A 24,713-nucleotide genomic window follows, 5' to 3' on the forward strand; every position below is an offset into this window, starting at 1 on the left:
TAAAGGCAGAGAGTGAGAGAGATATCACAGCATCGAAGTTTCCTTCAATGCAGTGCTGGTTGGGGGTTCAAGCCTGGACCATGCACATGGCCAAGCAGTGCACTGTCCAAGTGAGGTCTTTTGCCATCCTGTGAGGTAAGTATTTTCAAAATTAAAATGTTTTCACGGGCCAGGAGAGGGCTCACCAAGTAGAACACACTTTACCATAAAGAAGGGCTCAACGGGGTTGGGCAGTGGCACAGGGGTTAGGCGCACGTGGCGCAAAGCACAAGGACCGGTGTAAGGATCCCAGTTCGAGCCCCTGGCTCCCCACCTGCAGGGGAGTCGCTTCACAGGAAGTGAAGCAGGTCTGCAGGTGTCTGTCTTTCTCTCCCCCTCTCTGTCTTCTCCTCCTCTCTCCATTTCTCTCTGTCCTATCCAACAACGAACAACATCAACAATAACAATAATAACCACAACAAGGCTACAACAACAATGGCAACAAAAAGGGGAAAAATGGCCTCCAGGAGCAGTTGATTCATGGTGCAGGCACTGAGCCCTGGCAATAACCCTGGAAGCAAAAAAATAAATAAATTAAAAAAAAAAAAAGAATGGCTCCAGTGTGAGGACCTAGGCTATGGTTTCTTTCCTTCACTCTGTTTGTCTCTTACCCTCTAAGTTCAACAGGAGCAGTGGAATCATGTAGGTATGGAACCAAAGCCAGAATAATGTTGGTGGAAAAAATATATGGATTCCTCCAAGGATCACAGTGTATGGAAGAATATGAGATTGACTTATTCTAAAAAACCTTTTCAATAAAGTACTATAGGAATAAAGTACTTGCAGAAGAAGTCTCATCTCAGAGGTTAGCCTGGGGCTCACCTGAAGGAGGAGGGACATCAGTAAGGAGAGAATGTACATCCTCCATGGCATCTGTGTCATCGATCTGCCAACAAAAACATTGCAACTGTTACATAAGCAGTCAATATACAGCCATTTCAAATGTAAAACTTTACTAAAAACAGAAAATTTTATTAGAATCAAAGAAAAATGCAGCCTTTTCCCCCAAAGTTAAAATGTAAAACTTGAGAGGGCTGGGTAGTATTGCAGTGGGTTAAGCACATGTGGGGCAAAGTTCAAGGACCATTGTAAGGATCCCGGTTCGAGCCCCTGGCTCCCCACCTGCAGGTTTGCAGGTGTCTATCTCTCCCTCTCTGTCTTCCCCTCCTCTCTCCATTTCTTTCTGTCCTATCCAGCAACAATGATAGCAATAACAACAATAATAACAACAACGATAAACAAGGGCAACAAAAGGGAAAAAATAGCCTCCAAGAGCAGTAGATTCATAGTGCAGGTGCTGAGCCCCAACAATAACCTTGGAGACCAAAAAAAAAAAGTAAAGCTTGAAAAACATTTTTTCTAGTCTCTGAAAATGTCATTAATAGTAGTAAATATGTGATGAAGTGTGTGAAGAAAAATAAGACTTTACAACCTATATCAACCTATATCTGTGACCTCAGCAGAAGCACTGCAGCTTCCAATGGAGGGGATGGGGACTCAGAATTCTGGTGGAGGGAATAGTGTGGAATTTTTTTTCTTCTGTTTTTGCTATTAGTGATTTACAAAATTACAAAACAACAGGTACAATTCCACACTATTCCCTCCACCAGAATTCTGAGTCCCCATTCCCTTTATTGGAAACTGCAGTAGTTTTCCCAAGGTCACAGACATGGCTTGCCTATTAGACTCCTATTATCTTAGTGTCATGTAAATCATTATTAAGTTGTTAATATTTTTTTCTTAAAAAAGATGACTTTTTATTAGTCTTAATGAAAATGTTTGAGAAGATTTACAAATATGCTTTAAGCAATCACTAATTGAAACTGAAGAAAATGCAATAGAACATCTTTTTGACTAGGGGCCAGCTGGTGGCACACCTGGTTGAGTGCACATTACAATGTGTAAGGACCTGGGTTCAAGCTCTGGTCCCCACCTGCAGGGGGAAAGCTTTGTGACTGGTGAAGCAGTGCTACAGGTGTCTCTCTCCCTCTCTATCACCCCCTTCCCTCTTGATTTCTGGCTGTCTCTATCCAATAAATAAATTTCATAAAAAAAATATTTTGACTAAATTATTTTTTATTCAGAACTGCTTTGAAAGAATTACATTAATATGTCTAATGAGCGCAAAGCCTGAGTTCTGTTTTGCTGACATCACAGTATTCCATTATGACTACTTAGTAGTGAAGACACCTGCTAGGAACAATGCACGGGGGTCTGTGTGCTGACCTGTGTGCTATGAGCCTTACCTCACCTCCCGCATGCACTTCAAGAACCACTTTCACTTCCCCTCCCCATGGGCTTCCCACAATGCCTTACAATAGAGCTGAAGCACTGTCCACTCATAGAAATGTCTGGGTCCCTTCTCTTTCTGACTCTGTGTCTTGCCCTCAGTTCGATGTCCACATGTGAAGCACTTCTGTTCACTTGGCCAACACCCCAGGACCAGACATACCAACACTTCTCTAGATCAAACTCCAGGTACTGAACAGCATCATTTGGGGGAATTTACTGAGCAGACTCCTGGAGTCCACCTTAACATCTTCACTAACCAAGTCCTAGAGTGCCTAAGAGCGTGCTCTTCTTAGTGGCTGGGCAGTGGTGCACCTGGTTAATCATACAGAGTATGAAGCCCAAGGACCCACACAATGATCCAGGTTTGAGCCCCTGCTCCCCACCTGCAGGGGGAAAGCTTCACAAGTGGTAAAACAAGTCTGCAGGTGTCTCTCTCCCTCTCTATTTCCTCCTCCCCTCACAATTTCTCTGTCTTATCCAATAAAATGGAAAAAAAATGGCTGCCACGAGCAGTGAATTCAAAGTGCTAGCACCAAGCCTCAGCAATAACCCTGGGAGAAAAAAAAAAAGAATGTGATTTTCTTTATTTTTTTTTTGTATTTATTTTATTTTCCCTTTTGTCGCCCTTGTTCTTTTTTATTGTTGCTGTAATTATTATTGTTGTTGTTACTGATGTTGTCGCTGTTGGATAGGACAGAGAGAAATGGAGAGAGGAGGGGAAGCAAGAGGGGGAGAGAAAGACAGATACCTGCAGACCTGCTTCACTGCCTGTGAAGTAACTCCCCTGTAGGTGGGGAGCCGGGAGCTCGAACCGGGATTCTTACGCCAGTCCTTGTGCTTCATGCCACGTGCGCTTAACCTGTTGTGTTAACTCCCGCTTTTCTTTATTTTTATATATTCATTTTGCATAAAGACAGAGAAATTAAGAGGGAAGTTGAGAGGTAAGGAGAGACAGCTGCAGAACTGCTTCATTGCTCATGAAGTTCCCCATCTTACAGGAAAGGAAAAAGCTTGAACCTAGGTCTTTGCACATAGTAATGTATACACTCTACCAGGTGTGGCACCAACTGTTCCCCAAAAAGTGTTTTTCTTACAAACTTCTGAATAGTGCTGACAGGTATTAACATCACACCATGAGCAGCACTGCTTTCACTTGTCTTTTAGAACCTTTGCCCTCTGTAATTTGACATGTCCTTTTATAAAACTCCATTCTTCCTTTTCTTTGACTAGAAAAATATGAAGGGGGGAAATCCTCAAAGCTGTTTTTTTTTTGACTTTTACAGCTGAATACTCTGATTTCAATTAAGTCTTGTGGATTCCCCAAGATCAGTATTCTGATCACACTCATGAGAATTGTTCTAGATACTTCAAACATCCCATGCCATCCCAATTCCATCCTAGCACAGGTTTTCACCAAGATCAAGGCACTTTATTGTGTTTTCCCAACTAGAATCTTAGCAGAACAGTTTTGAGTATCCTTATTTATTTTTTCAAGATGAAAATTACACCTTCCATGTGTTTTGAGAACCATCTGTATTATTCTGTCATCTAAGACTGAAAAACCATATTACCAAATTCTGATTCTTTCAAGTCAGTTGTAATTCCAAAATAGTTGGAATGATACTAAAATATCTCTTCAACTTAGAATCTGAATATAAAAATACATATCTTATCTTCCCAAATAACAGATCAGACCGTTATAATGATACCTCTAAAACGAAAGCATCTTTTTTCCCATGTGAGAGGTCCAATTCTGTAACTTCATCAGAGCTTTCTGATTGAGATCTTAAAAGTCTTGAGCGTTGCTTCGGTTCTGGAATAGGTGATCCTATAATCTCTTCAGATATCTCCTGAAAAAAAAAATAATTGTTTTATACCAATATAAGACGGACTTCTTCCAGTTGGCTTTTAAATTTGCATGTTAGCAGACAATAACTTAGGTGTGAGGGGAGTCTGTAAAGATATTCAATCTTCACTTAAGGATGGTTTCTATGATTAATTAGACTTTGACAGAGCACATAGATAGTACTACTAATGGTAGCCCTGACCCAGAAGCACAAGCAACGATCACATACGTAGAAACACTGACACCTAGTGGGGGCAGAACACACTGCCAAGAGCATGAAAATGCTTCCTGCTCAACACTTATAAACATCCTAGTGATCTATAAAGAAATTAAAGGTTGGGGGTTGGGCAGTAGCGCAACGGGTTAAGCGCACATGGTGCAAAGCACAAGGACCAGTGTAAAGGATCCACGTTTGAGCTCCCCACTCCCCACTTACAGGGGAGTGGATTCACAAGTGGTGAAGCAGGTCTGCAGGTGTCTCTCTTTCCCCTCTCTGTTTTCCCCTTCTCTCTCCGTTTCTCTCTGTCCTATCCAACAAAGATGACATCAACAACAACAGTTATAACTATGACAATAAAACAACAAGGGCAACAAAAGGGAAAAGAAATAATGGTTTAGAAAAAGTTAAAAAAAAAAAAAAGAAATTAAAGATCGATGCCCCAAACAGGATTTAGTGAGTCATATTTTCTCACCCAGTGGCAATATAAAACCTTGTAAGGAACATGGTAAGTGCTCTATGAATAGTGTGTAGGTATACATAATACACACACTATACAAATACATGCCATGCAACTTACTAAGTTAAATAAACTTTGGTAGTGAAAAGCATCATCTTTCTTGAAACCAGCAAAGAGTGAAATTCGAGCAAAACATATGGGCTAATTAGAAGTTCACAGCATGTGTCCATCACAAAGAATATGAGGATAATATAGAGAAGTGAGCACAAATGCAAAAGACCTAGCCTACTGTTGTCAACAAAGTGAGCTTTAAAAAAAAAATTCAAGATTTGACAAGGCCTCAGAGTTTTAAATGCTCACTGCAGAAATATTATGGGACATAGCTTACATTAAACTACCACCACAGTTTCATAACATAGCCATCTGTGGGAACTATATATATATCTGGATACTTTCACATGTTTATCTGATCTGCACTCCAAATTCACCCCTCCCTACACCAAGGGAACAGGATGCTGATTACGATGACTATATAACCAGAGGTAAAGTGGTTTCCAAAAAGAAGGACCCTGTCCACATCACTCACTTGACTTGTAGTGCAATGCTCTTCAAGTTAGGTACCTCAGCCTTCCTTGTATAATTTTTTTTTTCCTCCAGGGTTATTGCTGGGCTCGGTGCCTGCACCATGAATCCACCGCTCCTGGAGGCCATTTTTCCCCTTTTGTTGCCTTGTTATTATTGCCATTGTTGACGTTGCTTTGTTGTTGGATAGGACAGAGAGAAATGGAGAGAGGAGGGGAAGACAGAGAGAGAGGGGAGAGAAAGATAGACACCTGCAGACCTGCTTCACCGCCCGTGAAGTGACTCCCCTGCAAGTGGGGAGCCGGGGGCTTGAACCGGGATCCTTACGTCGGTCCCTGCGCTTTGCTTAACCCACTGTGCCACCGCCCGACTCCCCCTTGTATAATTTTATTATGAGTTTACTTGTTTAAAATCTTGTTATTCCTCTGTTCACTATCATGTTCCTAATAAATGTGGTGTGGTATTTAGCACGTCAGATGTTAATAATGCTGTTTCATGTATTATCATTCTAAAATTGTTGCTACTTTCAGTTGATTAATTCTTCCTGTGTAAGTGGTACTATATCTTCACACTAGGAACATTTTACAGGGGCCGGGTGGTGGTGCACCTAATTGAGTGCACACAGTCTAGTGTACAAGGACCCAAGTTCAAGTCCCTGGTCCTCACCTACAGAAGGGAAGCTTCACAAGTGGTGAAACTATGCTACAGGTGTCTCTCTCCCTCCACCTCACTCCCCCACTTCTCTATCTCTACTCAAGAAAAAGAAAAGAAAAGACAACCACATGGGTTAAAAACAACAATCCTATCCACAGCTGAAGAGTGCACATGCATTGCTTTAGAAAACCTAAAAGACAAAACTGTCTTTATCGGCAGTGGCCTGGTGATGAGCCTTTGATAGTAACTTCGTCACAGAGATTCTAGGCTAGAACAATAAATGCTTGTGCCACACTCAGTATTTGGAAGATGTATTAGGATACTGCAAAACATATCAGTCAATTTGCTATTTGATGGCACTACATATTCAAGGTAAGACAGACAAGATGAAACAATAATTGTATCAATTATTCCCTTCTCTAAAACGTACTAATAAAGTAGTAGAAACAACTTAATACATATCTACTGAATAAAGTATTTCAACCTATATTTTCAATGAAATACTATGCCCATGACCTCAAGAAGCTCATGTCATAGCAAAGAAAGAAATGAGTACAGAGTCCGTGGAGGAACGGGCAACTAGTGAGTGCAGATACACAGAGTGGCAATGGGAGCACAGTAACTGGTACTGTGACAGGCAAACATGCTGTAGATACAACGGGAACACACAGCTGGCACCATGACAGAGGCGTGTGCAGGTGCAGCAGGAACACCTGGGGCAGGTAGATAATCCTTTCCTGTGGGCACACTTACAAACCCAACAAGGGAGGGGGTGGGCAGGTAGTAGCACAGAGGGCTAAGTGCACGTGGCGCAAAGCACAACCACCAGTGTAAGGATCCCAGTTCAAGCCCCTGGCTCCTCTCCTGCAAGGGGGGGGGGGTCGCTTCACAGGTGGTGAAGCAGATCTGCAGGTGTCTTTCTTTCCCCCTTTTTGTTCTCCCCTCCTCTCTCCATTTCTCTGTCCTATCCAACAACAGTAATAACAATAATAAAAGTAACAACAATGATAAACAACAAGGACAACAAAAGGGAAAAAAATGGCCTCCAGAAGCAGTGGCCTCCAGAAGTAGTGTAGGCACAGAGCCCAGTAATAACCATGGAGGCAAATAAATGAATAAACCCTACTAAGTTCTTATCATCCAAACAAACAAAAGGAGTCCTAACATACAGCCTTGAAACTCATTCCACCCAATCAATATAAACACTACTAGTGGGCATTCAGATATCAAAATATAAAAATATGGATTACAAATAGCAGTACATGGGAAGGTTTTTTAAAAGTCTTTATTTATTTATTTATTTATTGGATAGAGACAGACAGAAATTGAGAGGGAAGGGGTGACAGAAAGGGAGAGAGACAGAAAGACCTGCAGCCCTGCTTCACCACTTGTGAAGCTTTCCCTGTACGGGTGGGGACATGGGAAATTTTGGCAAGGATGATTATTTATTTATGTATTTATTTACCTCCAGGATCACTGGGGCTTGGTGCCTGCACTATGAATCCACTGCTCCTGGAGGCCATTTTTCCCATTTTGTTGCCCTTGCTGTTGCTGGATAGGACAGAGAGAAATTGAGAGAGGAAGGAAAGACAGGGAGGAGGACAGAAAGATAGATACCTGCAGAACTGCTTCACCACTTGAGAAGTAACCCCCCCCCCCCCCGCAGGTGGGGAACCTCCAAGGGTTTGAACTGGGCTCCTTATGCTTCACATCAAGTGTGCTTACCATGCTGCACTACCTCCTAGCCCCCTGACTAGGATGATTTTTTTAAACATTCATATATGGACATTTTGCCATATTCACTGAATTTAAAGAGCTTCTTTATCAGTATTGTTCAAAATATAAAACTCAACAGAAAGCAAGTCTTGGTAAAGAATGTTCCATTCCCCGAAGGGAGGCTGGACAACATACTCTATGCTACACCTGAGGAAGATGGGTCCTGATATTGGGGCAGCTTGGAACATTCCTAATCATGACCACAGAATGTGAGCTCAGATCTACAGGGATGCAGAGGTCATATAGGCTCCTAAGTTGAGCTTGGGCCCCAGATCACATCAAATTGATGGGGTTTATAGTCAATAATATTTATATACCTTTCCCATATTTGGGAGCTACTCTCTTCCCTGATCCAAATTCCTAGTCCTTTTTCTTCCAGCCATGATAGCATTTCCTCAGACAATAACTTGGATCCACCTGAATATCAGGGAAAGAGAGAGGCAGGTTGGGAGTATGGATTGACCTGTCAAAGCCCATGTTCAGCGGGGAAGCAATTATAGAAGCCAGACCTTCCACCTTCTGCATCCCACAATGACCTTGGGTCCATACTCCCAGAAGGTTAAAGAATAGGGAAGTATCAGAGAGGGGATGGGATACGGAGTTCTGGTGGTCAGAATTGTGTAGAGTTGTACCCCTCTTATCCTATGGTTTTGTCAGTGTTTCTTTTATATATATATAAAAAAAGCAAGTCTCAAAGGTAATAAGGGGAAAAACATGACATCAAAATCGATATATTCATTTTTTTGTTTGTTTATACCAGATCATTGTTCAGCTCTGCTTTTTGGTGGTGTGGGGTGTCTGAACCTGGGACTTCAGAGCCTCAAGCATGAAAGTCTTTTGCATAATCCTTATGCTATCTTTCCCACCCTATTTTTCTTTTTAATATTTATTTATTCCCTTTTGTTGCCTTTTTTTTTTCTTTGTTGTTGTTGTTGATGATGTCACTGCTGTTGAATAGGACAGAGAGAAATGGAGAGAGGAGGGGAAGACAGAGGGGGGAGAGAAAGAGAGACACCTGGAGACCTGCTTCATTGCCTGTGAAATGACTCCCCTGCAGGTGGGGAGCTGGGGGCTCGAACTGGGATACTTACACCAGTCCTTGTGCTTTGTACCACCTGTGCTTAACCCGTTGGGCTACCACCTGACTCCCCCCACCCTATTTTTTGATTGATTTATTTTAATTTTTTTTTAAAGATATAAATAGAGGGAAAGGGACCTTAGCACTGAAGCTTCCTTCATTGTGGTGGCAACCAGCCTGCAACCTACAAAACAGTACACTATCCAAGTGAGCTATGTGTTTACCCTAAGACTATGTGTTTAACTCAATATATCCACGACATTGTACTTTCAGCATGGAATCAGTACTGAAGATCATTCTGCCACATAATAAGTTCAGAGTCTGGTGTAAAGCTTACAGTTAGAGCAAACTTCAATCCACACCTGCCACACAGCAAGTGCTCAGTGATGATCAGGCTCAACAACACAGCTCTGGGTCATAGCTTAAAAGTCCTTCTATAAAATTCCTACCAGTTGACAACTTGCTAGAAAGTAGTGAGACTACAGCTAGAATGCAGATGTTATTCACCACTCCAGAAGACCAATAAAAAATTCAACAGTATGTGCAAAATGAAGATACAGTGATAATATTTATCAAACACTTTCCTTTTATTGTAGCATTGAATTTTCAGAGATTCATCAAAACAAACAGCTTCACTTTAACCTCTACACTTTTTCCCTCTAGTTCAGGCTCTGGCGCTGAGGCAACTACAGAGAAGAGGCATGGTGACATCTGCTACAAACCTGCTGAAGGTGGCTGGAAGGAACGTTGTAAAAATAGAAGCTAAGGGAGATGGATGGTGGCACATCTGGCTGAGTACACATTACCATGCACAAGAACCTGGGTTCAAGCCTCTAGTCCCCACCTGCAGGGGAGAAGCTTCACAAATGCTGAAGTAGTGTTGCAGGTATCTATGTGTCCTTCTTCCTATCTCCCTTCCTATCTCTCTCAATTTCTATCTCTATCCAATAAATAATTAAAATATCTTTAAAGAACTAAGAGCTAAAATTGAAAAAAATCTGCATTCCTTCATCACAGATAAATGCTCTCTTTTGTCTAAAAGAGGAGATTTTAATCCACTTACTTAATCATGGTGTATTATTTACTATGGGATTACTGCTAGAAGAAACTGTTCTGGGCTATAAGAATATAGCTCACTGGGACTGGGTGGTTATACATCCAGTAGAATGAACACACACACACACACACACACACTACAGTGCCCAAGGACCTGAGTTCAAGTCCCTGGTATCCACCGGCAAGGGGAAAGCTTCACAAGTGATGAGGCAGTGCTATAGGTGTCTTTCTCTCTCCCTCTGTAGCTCCCCTCTCCCTCTTGATGTATCTGTCTCTATGGGGAAAAAAAAAAAAAAGGAATACAGTTCAATGGAGCTTCAGTCCACAGTGTAAAAAGGAAGAGGCAACATTAATGTCCTATCTCCATGTGAATGCGCACACACACACAATAAACCACAGAAGAGGAAACAGGAAGTGTCTAAAACTGATGTGTAGTTATTTTTAAATAGGGACAGGTGTAAAGGAAAGTGAAAGAATGAGCAACGAGGAAAATGGATATAAATGGGGTGGGGGCAGATTTTTTGTGTCTAAAAAGAAGTAACCTAAAAGCATATTAAAAGCTAAACATTGACCTCACCAATGCGTCCTGGAGCTCAGCTTCCCCAGAGACTCACCCTTCTAGGGAAAGAGAGAGGCAGACTAGGAGTATGGATCGACCAGTCAATGCCCATGTTCAGCGGGGAAGCAATTACAAAAGCCAGACCTCCCACCTTCTGCAACCCACAATGACCCTGGGTCCATGCTCCCAGAGGGATAGAGAATGGGAAAGCTATTGGGGAGGGGATGGGATATGGAGATTGGGTGGCAGGAATTGTGTGGTGTTGTACCCCCCCCCATCCTATGATTTTGTTAATGTCTCCTTTCTTAAATAAATTTAAATAAAAAGAAAGGAAAAATCCCAAACTCTATTTTCTCCTTGTTTTTTTTTTTAAATTTCAATAAATCTAATGGTTTCATAAAAAAAAAAAAAAAAGCTAAACATTATTTTCAATCTTCATAAAGTAGGTTTATCTGACTTACCGGGGGATTGATCTCATACAGCTCTTTGTTCTTAGCGATTGTGTCACTGATCTTCTTCTGCATATGGGAGATGTGCTGCTCGTAGGAGCCATCACTGGGGGTCTTCCCAGCAATCTGAATGCCACCAGGCATTGGTAAGGCTGCTAAATACACAGCAGTGGCCGACTTGGAAAAGCAACAGAGAGTAGGTAAGAATAAAATATCTAAAGAATAACTATTGTTAGGGGCTGAGCGGTGTTGCACTGGGTTGAGTGCACACATTACCATGCTGAAGGACCTGGGTTCAAGCCCCTGCTCCCCACCTGCAGGGGGGAAGCTTCACAAGTAGTGCTGCAGGTCTATAAATATCTCTCTCTTTCTCTCCCTTCCCTCTCATTTTTTCTCTGTCCTGTCTAATTAGAAAAAAAGGAGAAAAGAAAAAAAGGAAAATATGGCTGCCAGGAGCAATAGATTCATAGTGCTGGCACTGAGCACCAGTGATAACTCTGGTGGCAATTTTTAAAAAGTCTTTCAGTGTCCACATTTAGAAATGTTGTTTTTGCCCTACAGAAGATGCAAATCCACACCAGTTCATGCACAGGATATATGTGAACCCTTTAGGACTCAGGAAACCAGGGGTCAGTCAGCCAGGCCCTGGATGAGTGAGGCCACTGTGTAAAAGAAGTATTTGCTCTTCATTATACGAGGGACCGTACTTACCTATCATTGCCCTATAACTGGAAAAAAAAAAAAAAACGGAATAAAACACATTACAAAACAGTTCAGAGAAATAGATACACAAGAAGCTATTTTTTTCACAAGGGAGTAAATCTATCTCTAAAGAACCAAAAGTGAAAAAGGAAACATGTACAAAGCAGGTAAAGAGAAATGTGAAGTTCAGAAAGGAAATTTTCTCAAGATCATATAGTCAATCAATGTGGAGTGTTTCTCACTCCAAATCCCAAGAACTTTTGGCTATACCACCCTACTGCCATAAAGACCAAGCGGGGGGGGGGCAAAAAACTTTACTTGATAAAGATTTATTCTTTTTTTAAAAAAAATTATTAGGAGGCCGGGTGGTGGCACACCTGGTTGAGAGCACGTTACAGTGCGCAAGGACCTAGGTTCGTGTCCCCGGTCCCCACCTGCAGGGGGGAAAGCTTCACAAGTAGTGAAGCAGTGCTGCAGGTATCTCTCTGTCTCTCTCCCTGTCTATCACCCCCTTCCGTCTCAATTTCTGGCTGTGTCTATCCAAGAAATAAATAAAGATTTAAAAAAATTATTTATTAGATAGAGACAGTCAGAAATTGAGAGAAGGGGGAAATCAAGAGGGAGAGAAACAGATACCAGCAGCATTGCTTCACCACTTGCAAAGCTTTCCCCGTGCAGGTGGGGACCAGAGAGCTCGAACTCTAGGACTTGTGCATTGTAACGTGCGCTCAACCAGGTGCACCACCACCAGGTCCCTATTCTCAATTTTTAATTGCATGACTTACTTAATTTCTGATTCTCCATTATATATCATCCATATGGAGAAGTGATCAGGGAACACACATGACAAGAAAAAGTGTGTATGGATACATACCTGTGCGCAGTTATATTCAGATGTGTGTATATATGCAAACATTGATCAAGCTGTCATCCATTTGTATTAACAAATGGAATAGAATGTGGGAAAGAGAAGTCAAGTCTCTTGACTCTGTTTATAGTGACTTCTGTATTTTAAGTTGTGGATTAATTACTAAGTGATGCCAATGTTGCAGGACATGCTGCTCTAGCATGGAGCCTGCACAGCCCAAAGCTCCAGGAATTCCCTCTGGAGGGAGACTCATTCATGTTCATCCCTAGGCCCAGGCCCCAGCTCCAGTGGCCCAGCTTAGAACCCCCTCTGTGGCAGCTCCATCACTTTCTCAGCTGCATTCACTGGTGAAGCACCAGCTAAGAAGATGGCAGACACAGATTCTAGAACTGGATGGGCCGGGGTCTGAAATCCAGTGCTGGCAGGTGTGACTGTATCAACCTATCACAGTATCCCCTTCTCCTCTTGTAAAGTGAAAGTAACACTACAGGTTTTGGGAGCAGCAGTGCCAGACACACAGTGACACTCACCACAGGGCGACTGTCAGGACCTTGAACTTGTCTTGCTACCAGGGTTATCACTAGGGCTTTGGTGCCTGCATGATGACTCCACCACGCCCTGTGGCCACTTTCTCTTTTTTTTTTTTCCTTTTTAATAGAGACAAATGGGGAAGATGAAGAAAACAGAGAGAGAAAGCACTGCCCCACCACTTGTGAAGGGTTCCCCCTGTAGGTGGAGACCAGGACCATAAATTCTGGTCTGCTCATGGTAATGTGTGCACTCTACTAAGTATGCCATCGCCCAGCCCCAGGACCTTGAGCTTTAATTAACTATCACACAGATTTGAAAAAAAAATATTCAAACAATAGTAGTCAAAGTGTCACCAGTGACCATGGAGGAAAAGATGGCAAGAATCAGGAGAGGAAGCAATTGAGGCAGATACAGAAGAATTAGACCAGGATCACAAACTAGGCTTTCTGGGACTATCCATCAAAGTGTGGTACTGAGAGCACAATGTTCTGTGAACCTTTAAATCTGGATCAATGCCTTCATTTCCTTAGGCATCCAATACCCAGGCTGGCATTCAACCCAAAATTCCAGAGAATGCTGTTTGTCCTCTCTAAGCATGCTAGTTTTGGAACAATGGAATAAACACTTCCTACCACCCCCGCCACACACACACACACACACACACACACACACACACAGTTAATCTAAATATAAAATATTTTATATCAGGTGACCTTTGTTAACTATTATAAAACTATGGTCCCGGAAGTGGCACAGTGGATAAAACATTGGACTCTCAAGCATGAGGTCCTGAGTTCAATCCCCAGCAGCACATGTACCAGAGTGTTGTCTGGTTCTTCTTCACCTCCTCTCTCTCATTAATAATAATAATAATAATAATAATAATAATAAAAAAATGAAAGGACTCAGGCTCAAGCCCCTGGTCCCCACCTGCAGGGGAAAACTTCATGAGTGGTGAAGCAGGGCTGCAGGTATCTCTCTGCATCTCTCCCTCTCTATCTCCTCCTTCCCTCTCAATTTCTCTATCCTATTCAGTAATAAATAAATAAAATATATTTTTAGAAAAAATTTGTGATAGAATCCAAGAGGTAGCACAGTGGTAGAAAGCAGGACTTGTAAGCACGAGGTCCCATGTTTACTCCCTAGGCACCATATATATCAGAGTGATGCTCTAGTGTTTTCTCTCTCTCTCTCATTAATTAATACATGTTTTAAATTTATTTTAATATCACAGTTATGCTATATTTATTTTCATCACCCCCTCGTGAAAGACACTTATTTTTTGTATGTAGAGGGATAATTCAGTGATGATGATAAACTGATTGAGTATCATACTTCTCACAAGACTTATTCCTTTATTGTCATATTACTAACTTACTGAATAAACATATATTTTAATTATTAATTATAGGATAGAGACAGAAAGAAACCAAGAGGCAGAGGCAGAGGGTGAGGAAGAGGAAAGGGAAAGGGAGGGAAGACCAGCAGTCTTGCTTCATTGATCATGAAGCTTTTCCCTTGCAGGTGAAGACCAGGGGCTTGAACCCTGGTCCTTGTACATTGTAACATGTATGCCCAACCACGTATGCTACTGTCCTGCCCTGAATGAATCTTGCTTAAAAGACTCTTAAATCACATGAAGCAGGATCTACTACGACTACAAAATTCTCAGAAGGAAATGGAAACTCCTATACTTACCGCTAAACCCATTAACATATTTTCCCCCACTGTAATCTGGATTCTCAGTCCAAAGAGAGCATTCATCCCTTTGAGTTTCAGCTTATTCATTAGCTGAGTATGCACTTCATATTCCATAAATGGCAACAGATTACTGATAGCGGTGGCATTTGCTTCTGCCTGTGCTTTCTTTTTTAAGCGACATAACCTGTTGAGGAAAATGATTTAGTTAGCAGAGAGTATTCTTGGTGGCATTTAAAAAGAAGCTCAATGTTTAAAACTTTTTAAAAGATGTCCCTGGAAAGCCATCTACTTGTTTCAAACTGGTTTACTAAGTTGTGTTAATAATCTTACTGACTTTTCTCAGGTGCCCACTTTTGCTGGAAGTCACGTTTTAATAAAGAAAAAGGAAATAAAAAAATCTCCAGAACAACAAGGGCAAGAAAAAGGAGTAAATAAATAAATATTTTTTAAAAATCTCCAGAAGTGAAATAAATACACGATCACTAGAGAATGTAATTTAAAGGCTTCCTAAGTGCATGTGATCCTATGATGAATGACAGGGGAAAAAAGTCAACTTATTCATGAAGAGTTCATAAAACTTGAACATTGCCTCCTGCCATGCACCAATCAAGGTGGTAAGCATTAGTTAATATACAAGCTACAGAAATGCCCCGAGGCTCTCCTGGCTACACTCCAGTGGCATGGGAATGGAAACTAGCCAAGCTGGGGTGGAAGTAAACAAAGAAGCAAGGCAACCTCTGTTTACATTTAATAAATGGGTATTGGAAGAAAATAATTAGCAGGAAGGCCTCAGGAAGGACGGCTGATAGCTGCCTGAGATCTCAAAGGCAGGAAGGCATGGGGAGAGTGGGAGAAGGCAGGTAAGGAGTGAGGCTGGGATATAAGGAGAAGAGCCAGGAAGTCACTGGTGTAGTTCTAGTGAGGTGAAGAAGCCCAAGAAAAGTACAAATGGCGGGCTGTTAGGTAAGTGGCATGGCCATGTTAGGGGGGCAGGGATCACAGCAAGGAGCTGGCTATTCTACCAGCACTGGGGAAATAGATGCTCAGGAGTAGTATGATCCGAGAAACATCTTAGGACGTGAAATGTGATGCGACACAGAGAACAGAGTGCAGTCATGTAGATAAGAGACAAAAAGAACTACACTAAAAAGGCAGAAGCAAAAATAGAGATTCCAAAATTACCAAGTAAAGCTGGTCAGGTTAATAGTTCTCAACCTGTAGCTTGTCTCAGAACCACCTGAGGAGGGACCAGATGGTGGTGCACCAGGTTAAGCTCTTACATTACGAAGCAGAGGAACCAAGCTGGAACTCTATCAGTTCCAGCTCCTGGTTCCCCACCTGTAAAGGGAGTCACTTCACAAGTGGTGAAGCAGGTCTGCAGATGTCTATCTTTCTCCCCCATCTCTATCTCCCCTCATCTCTCAATTTCTCTCTATCCTATCAAAAAAATGCACAAACAAATAAATATAACAAAACAAGCTTAAACAATTATAAAAACTGTGGTCCAGGAGGTGGCGCAGTGGATAAAGCACTGGACTCTCAAGCATGAGGTCCTGAGTTCAATCCCTGGCAGCACATGTACCAAAGTGATGTCTGGCTTGGTTTTTTTTTCTCTCTCTCTCTCTCTCCTCCTATCTTCTTAATGAATAAATAAATAAAATATTTTTTAAAAAATAAACCTTAAAAAATTATAAAAACTGAATAAGCCCGGAGGGCTGGATGGTGGCACACCTGGTTGAGTGCACATGTTAACAATGCACAAGGACCAGGGTTGAGCTCCCAGTCCCCATGTGCAGGGGCAAAGCTTTTCAAGCAGTGCTGCAGGTGTCTTTCTGTCTCTTTCCCTCTCTACCTCCCCCTTACCTCTCGATTTCTGGCTGACTCTATCAAATAAATAAATAAAGATAATAATGAAAATTAAAATAAATAACAAAACTGAGTAGGTCTGTAGTGCAATTAGCAGTATTGTTCCATTTTATTTCCTAGCTTTTCCTCTACTACAGCTGCCACCAATGGATGAGGGGCACGTAAAACCTCATCTAAAATTTTGTAATCTCCTATGAGCCTAAAATTGTATTAGTATCATCATTATAATTGCCACCAAGGCTTCACTGGCACTTTGCATTTACATACTGCATTCCATCTCTCTTACTGGACTCTTTTTTTTTTCCTTTCACCAGAGAGAAAGCAAGAGGAGAAATACCATAGCATCACACCACCTCTTGTGAAACTTTCCTTTGTATGGCACTTCCATGTGGTGGCCAGGAGCTTGAATCTAGATCTTTGTCAATATTAAAGTGTGTACTCTATGAGGTAAGCTTCTTCCCAGTCCCCAGAAATTATTTTAGCATACATAAAAGTAAAAAAAAAAAATCACAAAGAGCTGATATAGTAATAACTGGCAGGAGCTGCAGTGGTGGAATCAGTTAGTGCGTGGTACTTATACAGTAATAAATGGCCAAAACTAAAAAGAGAAATGAAACTTAACAAAGAAGCTACTTTGTCCTGAGGATATGTAGAAGTCTAGTAAATTGAGATTTCTATTCTTTTTTTTTTTTTTTCTAATGCAGTCACAAGAAGAAAAGGGGAAAGGTCTACATCTTAAGGGTAAATATGAATCAAATATGAAGAAGTCTTTTTAAAGAACTGCAGTCTCAGTTAAAATTACCTGCTTATTCTAGGAAAATTCAGGCTTTCATCTTAGCTTAATACAATCATGAACTACTAGTGCTTCTAGGCACATCTGAGGAAAACAAGGAGTAATTTTCTTTGGAGGAAGCTATTGTTTTCCATCTTTCAAATAATCCCTGTAAGTAGCTTTCAAGTACCCTCAATGGCAAACAAAGGACAAAAAATCCAATAGACAATACACAAAAAATATATAAAACAAAGAGATTTCAGATATAAAAATATATCTAACATGTAATATTACACTTTAATAAGAACAAAATAAAGTGACTAGAAATTTAAAAATAGTTTAATATAAACTGTGATTATGTGACTCAAAATCATATTAGAGATGACTGGGAGATTAAAGAATCAAAATGAAATGATCAAAGAGAAAGATACACCATCAGAAGAGTAACAGATACAATGGAGGCAGTAAGAAAGTTTGACTTAATATCAAGGGAAAGGTGAAACATAGGAGAATATCTAAGAATTTTCTAGAAACAGATGAAAGAATACATCTACAGATTCAAGAAGCCCAATGTTACCAGTTAGAGTCAAAAGAAATTTGGTCCGGAGTTGGGTGTAGTGCCGCAGGTTAAGCTCACATGGTGCAAAGTGTAAGAACCGGCGTAAGTATCCCAGTTTGTGCCCCCAGCTCCCCACCTGCAGGTGAGTCGCTTCACAGGCGGTGAAACAGGTCTACAGGTGTCTGTCTTTCTCTCCCCCTCTGTCTTCCCCAACTCTCTTCATTTCACTCTGTCAAATCCAACAACAATGACAGCAACAACAATGATAAACAACAAGGGCAACAAAAGGGAAAATAAATAAATATATATATTTTTTAAAAACTTGAAAAAAAATGCTTGTTTAAAAAAAAAGAACTCTGGTCATAGGAAGCAGGTTGTCTAGAGACCTCACCAATGTGTCCTGGAACCCCCAGCTGCCAATGTCCATGTCCAGTGGAGAAGCAATTACAGAAGCCAGACCTTCCACCCTTTGCACCCTATAAAGATACTCCCAGAAGGATAAAGAATGGGATAAAGAATGAGGAAGCTTCCAACGGAAGGGATGGGATACAGAACTCTGGTGATGGGAACTGTATAGAATTGTACCCCTCTTATCCCACAATCTTATCTAACATCATTAAATCATAAATAAATAAGAATAAGAAAAAAGATGGACTACCTTCAATAGGAGAGCAGTTACACTAACAGATTATCCCTGAACAAAAATCCAAGTTAGAAGACAGTGGAAGAGTAGCTTTAATATGCTGAATAAATTTAACATAAATATCTGGGGTCTAGGATGTGACACAGCCAGCCAGTGAAGCACACAAATGACCTCAAATCACTAGGTTTGAGCCCCTAGTCACCACTCATGAGGAGGAAGCTTCATAAGCAGTGGAGCAGACTGCAGCAGTCTTTTTCTCTCTCCCTCTCTTACTCTATCATTGTCACTATAATTAAAAAAAAAAAAAAAAAAAGGACAACATGGCCATAGGGAGTGGTGAATTTGTTATGCAGGCAAACAGCCCCAGAAATGACCATGACAGAAAACATAAATATTTCAAGAGTAAAATATCTGCCTGCCCAAATATTATTGAGAGATGACAGCAAGGCCCATTTTTAGACAAAAAAAAAAAAAAAAAAGTTCATCGCTAATATGCATAGCAAGAGACATGGAGAGAATGTGAAGAAAAGTAAGTGATTAGAAATTCATTTTAAGAGAAGATTCCACATGACTTTGTAATGAACATGAGGTTGGAAGAGGACACTATAAAAGTATACCAGATTTGGGGCCAGGCAATGGCAGACCTGGTTAAGTGCACATACTACAAAGAATACCATTTTTGGTATGAAGAACTGGACAGAGCAAGGCCTCACATATGAACAAAGTAGAGCCTGCTAAGACAGAAGTGGAGAAAAACAGCAGCTATTTGGAGGAAGCATAAGAAGTCTACCACATATCAAAAAGGGCCATAAAAGGATGTGAAGTTGTGAAGAGAGTTCTGAGAGTAGGGTGGTGGCACACTGGGCAGAGTACACATTATCATGATTAAGGACCCAGCTTCAAGTCCTAAGTCCCAACTGCATGGGGGAAACCTTCACAAGAGGTGGAGCAGTGCTGCAGGTGTCTGCCCTCTCTCCCTCTCTGTCTCTCTAAAAAGAAAAAGAAAAAGGAGAAAAGGAAGAATCTGGAAGTCACAGACATCCCAATGGTATGTAGGCCTGTAGGTGCTGATGAGTTCAAGGAGGAAAGAAGGCCCAGGACAATGGTTCAATAAGGAGGCTGAAGCCTAATCAAAGTAAGAAGGAGTGGAAGGCATAGTAATATGAAATCCAAGGAGATTAAAAAAGAAAAGAAAGTGATCAATTGTGTGATTACTGCAGAGATGTCACACACCCTGAGGACAGAAATGGTCAACTGACCTAGTGATCTGGCAGTTGTGTGTGACTTAGGTATTTACAACCATTTTGTGTGTGTCCTCCACAATTGAGTATTTCCTATTTGTACATTACAAAATGAATTCTTAATATTTCATTTATTTATTTTAATGAGCAAGAGACACCAGAACACTGCTCAGTTCTGGCTTATGGTGGTGCTGGGGACTGAACCTGGGACATTACATCCTCATACATGAAGATCTTTTGCATTAACTATCATGTTACCTCCTCAGCCCATAAAAAGAATTCTTAAGAGGGGTTGGGTGGTGACCTACCAGGTTAAGCACACACAATATGAAGTGCAAGGATACTGGTTTGAGCCCCCAGCTCCCCACCAGCAGGGGGGTTGCTTCGCAAGCAGTAAAGCAGGTCTGCAGGTGTCTCTATGTCTCTCTCCCTGTCTTCCCCATCTCTCTAGATTTCTCTCTGTCCTGTCCAACAACAACAACAGCAATGACAACAATAAATAACACAAGGGCAACAGAAATAGGAAAAATAGTGCAGGTACCCCGCCCCAGTAATAACCCTGGAGGCAAAAAAAAAATCCGTTTATGGGAGTAGAGGAGATAGCATAATGATTATGCAAAATGACTTTCCTGCCTGAGGCTTCAAACTCCTGGGTTCAATGCCCCACACCACTATAAACCAGAGCTGAACAGTGCTCTGATCTCTCTATATATCTATCCCTCTCACTAAAATAAAATCTTTAAACAAACAAACAAAAAAAAGATTTGTGGGACTGTGTGGTGCAGCAACCGGTTGAGTGCTCACACTACAGTGTGCAAGGACCCAGGTTCAAGCCCCTGGTCCCCACCTGCAAGGTGAAATTTTCACAAGTGGTGAAGCAGGGCTGCAGGGGTTTCTCTGTTTCTCTCCATCTCTATCCTCTCCTCACCTCAATTTCTCTCTGTCTCTATTCAATAATAAAAAAATAAATATTTTTTTTAAAAAAAGAAAAAAATTCTTCTAAAAAAAAAAAGCCAACAACTTGTTTGGCTTTATATGCTAACTCTGTCTCTTCAGCCACCAGGTTCCAGATGCTACTATGATGCCGACCAGACTTCCCTAGACAGACAACCCCACCAATGTGTCCCAGAGCCCCACTTACCCAGAGCCCTGCTCAACTAGGGAAAGAGAGAGACAGGCTGGGAGTATGGATCGACCTATCAATGCCCATGTTCAGTGGGGAAGCAATTACAGAAGCCAAACCTTCCACCTATGGGTGGTAGCACAAAGGGTTAAGTGCATAGGTGCAAAGTGCAAGGACCAGCACAAGGATCCTCACCTGCAGGGGAGTCGCTTCACAGGCAGTGAAGCAGGTCTGCAGGTATCTCTCTTTCTCTCCCCCTCTCTGTCTTCCCCTCCTCTCCTGATTTCTCTCTGTCCTATCTAATAAAAAGGAAAGAAAGAAAGAAAGAAAGAAAGAAAGAAAGAAAGAAAGAAAGAAAGAAAGAAAGAAAGAAAAGTGGACTCCAGAAGCAATGGAGTCATAGTGCAGACACTGAGCCACAGCAATAACCCTGATAGCAAAATAAATAAATAAATAAAAATCTTAACAGACACATGGAGTAATAAAAGAAACACAGACTGTTGTTTAAAAGGGGTGAAAAGTCCATTTCTAAAATGTATTGTGTATCTTTCCTTAAAAGCATTCTTAGTCACATCCCTAGCCTGTGACAGGCTAAGGAATAGTTTTCATAGTAGTATTTATAAAGGATTTAACAAAGTCTTTATGCATATAAGCATATAATGAAATCTATATTTCAGTGGCTCACAGAATTGCCCACCCCACCTAGGCTCACATAGGTAGGAAACAGTAGAGCAAGTATGGGAGCATCGTCCACAGTCTTTCAGCGAGCCAAACAAATTCCAATAACACACCTGGCTTGAATAAGACAACCCTTGCCGACGACTGTGGCATCCGTTGGGAGGTCTATAGTTGTAAAAAGAACGTCAGGGACCTTCTGCTTTCGGCAGTTATAGCAGTATGTGAGATGGGCTGGAAATGGCATGTTCAGTTCATCATATGGTATATGGCAGAACCCACAGCCTGCAGGCAAATTCTCTTCTATCCTGTATCCACACATTAAGGAAGAGATAAAGCATTACTGGTAAGTCTAAACATGTTTGTAGAAGCACATATGTACAGTACCTGTGTACAAATTAGACATTTGTCTCAGTAGGTTACAGATATCACAAATAATAATTATGACTGTAAAATCAGTAACATACTTTCTAATGAGAGATAGTTTACACAGTTGAAAAATAATTTTGCATCAATTCATGTGTGTGCTGACTTGTTACCTGACAAAAACACCATTATCCCAAAGCACTGGGGAATACAACATAAAAATAAAGGGTTGGGTATGAACAATGACATTTTTCTAATGACTGACAAAAAAAGTTATGCAAAATTCCCAAGGAAAAAAAAATTAAACCTGACAACCTAAACATTGAAAAAACAAACAAAAAAGACTGAAAAGCAAATAACAAATGCATCAAGAAAAATAATAGTATGTTGAGGGTAAGCAAACTCTAAAATTTTTAATTTCCAAAAGATGGGTTTAACATCTCTAAGAAATCAAAACACCATGGTTTGGGAGGTAGTGCAGTGGATAAAGTGTTGGACTCTCAAGCATGGAGTCTTAAATTCAATCTCTAGCAGCACATGTACCTGAGTGATAATCTAGTTCTTTCTCTCTCTCTCTCTCTCCTTCTATCCCTCTCATTAATAAATATTTTAAAAAAGAAAGAAAGAAATCACAAGGGCAAGAAAAGGGAAAAGATGGCCTCCAGGAGCAGTGGATTTGTAGTGCAGGCACTGAGCCCAAGCGATAACCCTGGAGGCAATAAATAAATAAACAAACAAAAAAAGAAATCAAAACACTTGTGCTTAATAAGCAACATACACACCATACATAAACCGCAAGAGCAGCCCATAGCCTCCTATTCTTTCTAAAATGTTACTGGAGTAGGTTGTTATGAACTCCTTTGAGAATGATTAAGTACTTTTCATTTATTAACTCTCTGGAAAGCAGGACAAGAGAAATCGAACCCCAGACTCTGGCAAAGTCACATCTTCTACGGCTCTGGAAAAGTGCGAGTTCCTAGTTCTCTCTAATCGAAAGCAATGCTTTATAAGTGAAAGCATGGTGAGCAGACAGAATGAGGAAAGAATATTAATACTACAATTCATAGGAGTTGGGCAAACACTGTATTACTCTTTCATGTTTGGGATGATAGAAGTATGTTAGAAGTAACAGGGAAGTCTGCAAACCTGGGTGGAACTTGTTGAGTCTGAGAAAACTCTTTAACCTCTAAGAGTTTCCTTTATAAAATTAGAGCTAACAGTTGCAAAATACTTTTAGTTTTCTAACGTTAAGAAAATGGCAACTACAGTGGTCCAGGAGGTGGTACAGTGGATAAAGCACTGGACTCTCAACCATGAGGTCCTGAGTTCGATTCCCCAGCAGCACATGTACCAGAGTGATGCCTGGTTCTTTCTCTCCTCCTATCTTTCTCATGAATAAATAAATAAATTCTATTTTAAAAAAAAAAGAAAATAGTAACTACACACACATAGAGCCGCAAAAAGCAGTCAACTTTGCCTGAAGTCTGGTGGAGATACTAATTTCATACTGAGCACTAAATAGGAGACTTCAGATTTTAATTCTGGTTTGTTTGAATGCAAAGTCCAGGTGTTATGGTGGGAGGGCAGAGGATGAGAACTGGAATAATTTTAATAAAAAATATCACAAATTTGAACATTAAATAGTACAATATCATAAGGCATAAAAATAGAAGTATTAAAATTTATACAAGTATATGAAACACGAAAAAGATCTATCTCAGAATAGTGAGATCATAGGGAGTTTTTCTTCTATTCTCCTGTATTTTCAGAAATTTCTCTAGGGGGTGGAGCCAAGATGACGACTTGGAAGCAGTGGCTGGTGTGAGCTCCAACAAGCAGTAGCTTGTGACTTGGGATTCTCTGGATAGGGCAGGATACTGGGCCATCAGCAGGAGGGTGAATAACGGGTCCTTAAGGTTGACACCAAGGAGGAGTCCTATAGCACACTCTTGGTTTAGAAAACAGAGTCCGGGGGACAAAGAAAGGAGTATCTTTTGATTATTTCTAAAGCTCACCCCCCCCTCCCCAGAACCAGTCCCCTGGGGCTGGACAACTGCTCCTAGCAGGCTTCCTGCTGAGCTATTTTCTTTACCAAGATTCCCTGCTCACCAGGGGTGTCATTCCAAGCCTTTTCCTTTTTGTTTTCTCTCTTTCTCTCTCTCTCTCTCTCTCTCTCTTTCTCTCTCTCTTTTAAAGTAGCTGGAGCTCTATTTCAGCGACAAAATACCTGACCAATCTGAGCCTAGCCTCACCCCTGTCTGGGAAAGACTACCTGGAGGTTTTTTTATTTTTTTATTTTTATGGATACTTCTTACAATTGGCTGTCTTTGCTCAGGCTGCCTGCAGCCAATCTGGAGCAGTCCAAGCTGCAGACTGTTACGGTTTTTTACTCTAGTCTATTTTATTATTACTATTATTAAATACATGTGTCCCTTTTCCCCCTCCTTCCTCAGGTTGACCAAAATTAACTGTTGTTGTTTTTTCCATTGCTAGGTGACTGGGTGTCCTATCCACTGTGAGAGGAACTTGTTTCTCTCTACCTCTTCCCTCCACTCTCCTTTTTCCCTCCTCCTAGCTAATTAAAAAAAAACAACTCTTTCTTTTCACTACTCTTTTTTTTTTCTTGTTCATGTCTTCTTTTATTTTTCCTCTTTTTTT

The 24,713-nt window shown here is 41.0% G+C and overlaps 1 protein-coding gene across 23 annotated transcripts in view; it reads right to left on the minus strand.

Moving 5' to 3' along the window:
* C2CD5 (C2 calcium dependent domain containing 5) overlaps positions 1 to 24,713 on the minus strand; it is a 109,031-nt gene that overhangs the window by 21,929 nt on the left and 62,389 nt on the right. For all 23 annotated transcript variants that reach the window (XM_007517898.3, XM_016185928.2, XM_060194503.1 and 20 more), the window contains 5 exons: positions 21,806 to 21,997; positions 14,808 to 14,994; positions 11,021 to 11,185; positions 4,041 to 4,181; positions 862 to 925 (listed from right to left, as the gene is read on the minus strand). In XM_007517898.3, coding sequence (XP_007517960.1) covers positions 862 to 925; positions 4,041 to 4,181; positions 11,021 to 11,185; positions 14,808 to 14,994; positions 21,806 to 21,997 — 749 coding nt within the window. The remainder of the gene's footprint in view (positions 1 to 861; positions 926 to 4,040; positions 4,182 to 11,020; positions 11,186 to 14,807; positions 14,995 to 21,805; positions 21,998 to 24,713) is intronic.

Source organism: Erinaceus europaeus, chromosome 7 (assembly GCF_950295315.1).
Source record: "Erinaceus europaeus chromosome 7, mEriEur2.1, whole genome shotgun sequence".
In the NCBI taxonomy this organism is placed as follows: domain Eukaryota; kingdom Metazoa; phylum Chordata; class Mammalia; order Eulipotyphla; family Erinaceidae; genus Erinaceus; species Erinaceus europaeus.